This window comes from Oratosquilla oratoria, chromosome 19 (assembly GCF_046742065.1).
Source record: "Oratosquilla oratoria isolate Oo_2021 chromosome 19, ASM4674206v1, whole genome shotgun sequence".
NCBI lineage: Eukaryota > Metazoa > Arthropoda > Malacostraca > Stomatopoda > Squillidae > Oratosquilla > Oratosquilla oratoria.
Genome location: NC_134795.1, coordinates 46996583 through 47001582, shown reverse-complemented (window position 1 = coordinate 47001582; position 5000 = coordinate 46996583). Strand labels below are relative to the sequence as shown.

The following is a 5000-nucleotide window of genomic DNA, read 5'->3' as shown; positions in this document are numbered from 1 at the left end:
GCTTGATAACGCCGCTGGGTAGGGTGTGTCTTTTGTGCTGGAAAAGCTAAACTCGTTTCTGCCTACAGTGTTGCTCGTGATAGGAGGAGTGTTCATTAACCCCCATACCCCAAGAAGTATCTTTATGGTTCTTCATGGCGTTTATTTGTTTGTCTTTGGAACGCAATGGTAATGTTACATAACCAATATGCGCTATCCATATTTATCAATCCTTGTTTAAAAAACATGGGATTGTATTGCTTATTTCCATGACCATCTCCCTCTCAGTAAAGATAGTTATTTGAGGCACTGTACACTAAGAAAGTGCTTTTGAAACAGCCTCTGGATGTAACTTGGTGGCGTAAAGTCACAACACCTTTCCTCTCGACACTGTTGCCTCAAATTATTGAAACATCATGATACTGTTTCCCGGATATTATTGGTTATTTTCGCGTGGTTATGAAATTCCCTGGTAACCTATTTTCACGAGAGCTTCTGTCACGCATGCGCATTTCCAATTCCTTGGCCTGATCAGAGCGTTTGCCTGCTTAGAGAAGTTAGTATAGCACAGACCACTTAATTCAAAGCATTGTTGACAATCTTACAAGATATCTTGTTTACAGTGTGATGTGTTGGTATGAGCACTTCGAAAAGACTCATAGTGATCAGAACTTTCGCATATTTTGAGATGAAAACAATTAATCCAAAACGTTGTTGACAATCTTTCTGGAGATCTTGTTAATAGTGTTATGTGCTATGAGCATTTCGACAAGACTCATAGTGATCAGAACTTTGGCGTATTGTGAGATATCAGTATAAGCACAAAAAACAATTAATCCAAAACGTTGTTTCCAATCTTTCTAGAAATCTTGTTTACAGCGTTACGTAGTGCTATGAGCACTTCGACAAGACTCCAGGGTACCTCCTGATTGACGGTCTCTATTTTTACTACCTTCATCTCGGTGACTATTTTCTCAGGTGCTCCACCAAGAAATGAACGTCACCTAATTGAAGGGATAGAATGCCGCAGCGCAATTCATATTTCGTAGCCGGGATGTCGAACAAGCGCAAACGTGCGTGAGTGACGGAGCGATTTCGAAACTAATGTATTAAGGCTCCACAAGAGGGGTGCACATAGACTGAACCGGCAGTAACTCACACCCTCTCATAGTGGGAAGTGAAAAACCCCTGGTAGGGCAAAGGCCCGTCAGTTGCGGCAAGCCACTGGGTTTTCTAGGCTAACATTGGGTCGCCTCCCCGCCTGGCTAGGGCTATCGGGAACCAACGTAGGAAGCCATCAGCAGGTCCCGGGACTCGAACTCGAGACCACCTGCTCATCAGTTCAAGAAAGTGATTGGGTGCATCTTCTATATGTTTTGAGGAGGAAGGGGTGAAAGGGACGAGGAGATTGAAAGGGGCAAAAATCGTTTTACGGATAATAACGAATTGGTTGGAGAAAGGCAACACGAAATGATTTAATTTTGCAACTGAAGAACAAACCCCATCTTGAACGAGTTTTCGATCGATCAGGATCTAGCGGTTCACTCCTGGGTACCACAAATTAGCTAAATAAGATTACTTGATGCTTGAGTAGTGAAATATATACAAGACGATAACCTAGGAAAGTCAGGATCTGGTGATGACACAGACAGTTTCCACTTTATAGAATTTTTTTTTTATTCATAACTAATAAGAGAACAGGATCCATAATTGTATAATGTCTGAAATTTACAGTATGTTGCAGAAACCTTGCTTGCTCTAGCCAACAAAACCTAGGTTAATCTTGAACGCTTATATTTTCCTTTTCTTTGATCTCCAAGAGACATAAAATTAGATTACATTTATCATTAAACTACTACGACATCAACAAACTACAGAGATGCCACTTTCGTTGACGTTTTTAATGATAAATTTATGTGCTAGGCCCTAGTTTTTCATTATTTACTGCTTGGTAATTCGTTTTCTCATTCCCTGTGCGAACACATCCCTAATGGCAGCGATCACAATGTGTCAATGTTGGCTGTTACTGCTTTGCTTACCTTCCTGCAAAGACCCGCCATCGCTGACTACAGTAGAACTGGTAACAAATGTATATAATGTATGCAATACTTCTGTACTGGAACATTAACACTCGCGTGGTGATAATTGTTTTCCCTTACAGAAAGAAGGAACCCAGGTATGTCATGAGAAGACGGGTCTGCGAGGCTGACAAAGGGAGATTACCTATTGTTGTGCCTATAGCGTGGAAGGTTTTACGTTTTAAGGAAAGCAGGAAGATGTGATATCCTGAAAAAGAAATGGACAATCAAGATTTGATTTTATACATATTAAAAGTTATTGTGTCATGTACCTTAGGCCTACATGGTCATATAATGCATACAGTATGTAGTTATGTACATACATATACATATGCGTTTACACACACACACACACACACACACACAGGAAAGAAAGAAAAATGTCAACAAGAGCAAAAATAGGGATGACGGAGAGCACAGTGGATCCAGTGCTACAGTATGAGAGCGTAAAACAAACTTTGGGGTTAGGTAGCTAGATTGAGATAAAAACCTAGAGAGCTTTGTGTGGGAAATGTATATGGCAAAAGAAAAAATACAACAAAATTAATAGTTATAAAAGAGATAAATGAAAGGTGAGATGAATGTAGAAGAAGTGAACAAGGTCCTGTAATGAGTCTCAAGTTTAAGCTGGAAAGGGAAGAGGTTTACAGGGAGACTTGTCACTTATAAAAAGAGAGCAGCGTGGCATCGAAATCCGTAAGTACAAATGGGGTAGCATCTGGAAATATTGGTGCATGATAGAGAAAGGCATTGTAAAGGTGTACTAAAGAGTAAAAAGAAAAACAGTCGGTGAGAGGATCACAAGTAGATAAGAGCAAATATATCCAAGTTGCTGCAGTAAAATAAATAATGATGAGAAGATAAGGTGGGGAGGATTTGTGTGGACATGATTTACCCATGTGATGGAAGAGGGAAAGACAACTGTATATCCTGAGATTGTCTTGTGTTCCTTTTTATGTGATACTTGGATAAAGTAATAGAACTTAAGGACGACTCAGCCACAGTTGGTTTAGTAGTTTCCTCTTCTCATTCAGAGGCCGAGATGAGTCGAATTAGTGCGCGTATCCTTGACGAGCTCGTCAAACCTCTTCGACAGGTCAATCTGGACGACAGTGAATTCGCATGCTTGAAAGCCATTGTCTTCTTCGACCCTGGTAAGTCGATTAAAAACCCTTTCTAAACTTAACTAAACTCAGCTATTCAAACAATCAGGCCCGGCCCTGCCCTACGCGAGCTTTGAACTGGGCTTGATTATTTGAATTACGTCGCTGTCACGAGCGATTTGTGATATAGTTAGCTATACAAATATAACCGCCTTTAGGTACCTCCCGACACTACATGCCCCTGATATGCTTAGGGGGAAAAAATGCTGATCATTTTCACACTCCAATGTCCCTCGTGCCCACATTAGATCTTTCTTTCGCTATCTTAATTATTCTACATCTTCACCGCAATATTGCAAGGGACAGAAGCGCTGGTTTTCACTTACTAGACAGTACATACTATGTTGTCATCAGATATCGGTGTCATTGTAACTCGCCGTAAGCACTGGCTATCGCTTACTAAATAGCATATACTAAGTTACCATCGGACATCATTGTCATCCTCAGCTTTCCTCTTCTTCAGTTATTCGAGGACTGAACGACATTAACCGCGTCAAGGCTCTACGGTATCAAGTGCAGCTGATTTTGGAGGATTACGTGAACGACAGCCAGTACGAATCCCGTGGTCGTTTTGGGGAAATCCTCCTGACTCTCCCCTCGCTCCAGTCGATCACGTGGCAGATGATCGAACAAGTCCAGTTCGCCAAACTCTTCGGCGTGGCGCACATTGATAATCTTCTTCAGGAAATGCTACTCGGAGGTAAGCATAAGGGAGGATGAGGTCAGAGGTCATGCAGATTAATTTATGAGTAATGCTGTGACCTCTCTCTCTCTCTCTCTCTCACAAACAAACACACACACACACACACACACACACACACACACACACACACACACACACACACACACACACACACACACACACACACACACACACACACACACACACACACAACTCCTTACCCATCAGAGTTGGAGTGCCGGCTCGCAGTGTAAAAAGAAAAAAAAGTAAAGATAGTTCTCTCTATTACAAATCACTAAAATTTGGAGCCTTCTTACACCCGGAACGAAAGCGTACTTTCCTTCAGAAATGTTTGGAATAATGTCATAATTCTTCGGGTTCTAGAGATTTTTCTTTCCCGAATATTGGAGTTTTTCAATTGAAAAAAATCAATTAGAAAGAATAAAACAAAAACACGCGAGTAAACAGAAATATAGATATAATTAAGCACATAAACATTTAATCATCACTTGTACGCTCGATACAAAAATATACAAGTAAACATACGACCACATAATACATATATACTGCGAGTAAAGTTCTTAGTAGAATATTTTCTGCGCTTTGAGTCATAAGAATGAAAGAACATAAGAAAGAAGGAGACTGCAAGAGACCATAAGGCCTACACTAGGCAGTTCCATGTCCATTACCACCTGTCATCCCCATCCATAAAATTGTCTAACCTTTTCTTAAAACAACCGATAGTTTCAGCAATCACTACATGGTTACTAAGTCTATTCTATTCGTTAACCACTCTATCAGTAAACCAGTTTTTGCCTATTTCCTTCTTAAATCTAAGAACATCCTCTAGCGTTATTTACATGGTTTTGGACAATAAGTTTCACAATTTTTACTTTTGCTCTCAAAAGATAATGTTCAATAGTAAATCGTCAAAACGAATAAGAATGGTATTATTGAACTTCAAATTAACTTCTTCCATACGATTATGCCTACGTAGGCGTTATAAGACGCGATTGGCTATACGAGGTTACCGACGTCAGCGTCCTGATTATATTTATTTTGTAGTTGTAGCTGAGTGACCCTCGAATTCTGTGAACA

The 5000-nt window shown here is 40.3% G+C and overlaps 1 protein-coding gene across 1 annotated transcript in view; it reads left to right on the top strand.

Annotated features, from left to right (window-relative positions):
- LOC143035620 (hepatocyte nuclear factor 4-alpha-like) overlaps positions 1-5000 on the top strand; it is a 7907-nt gene that overhangs the window by 1660 nt on the left and 1247 nt on the right. The window contains exons 3-4 of the mRNA XM_076202487.1: positions 3094-3211; positions 3684-3920. Coding sequence (XP_076058602.1) covers positions 3094-3211; positions 3684-3920 — 355 coding nt within the window. The remainder of the gene's footprint in view (positions 1-3093; positions 3212-3683; positions 3921-5000) is intronic.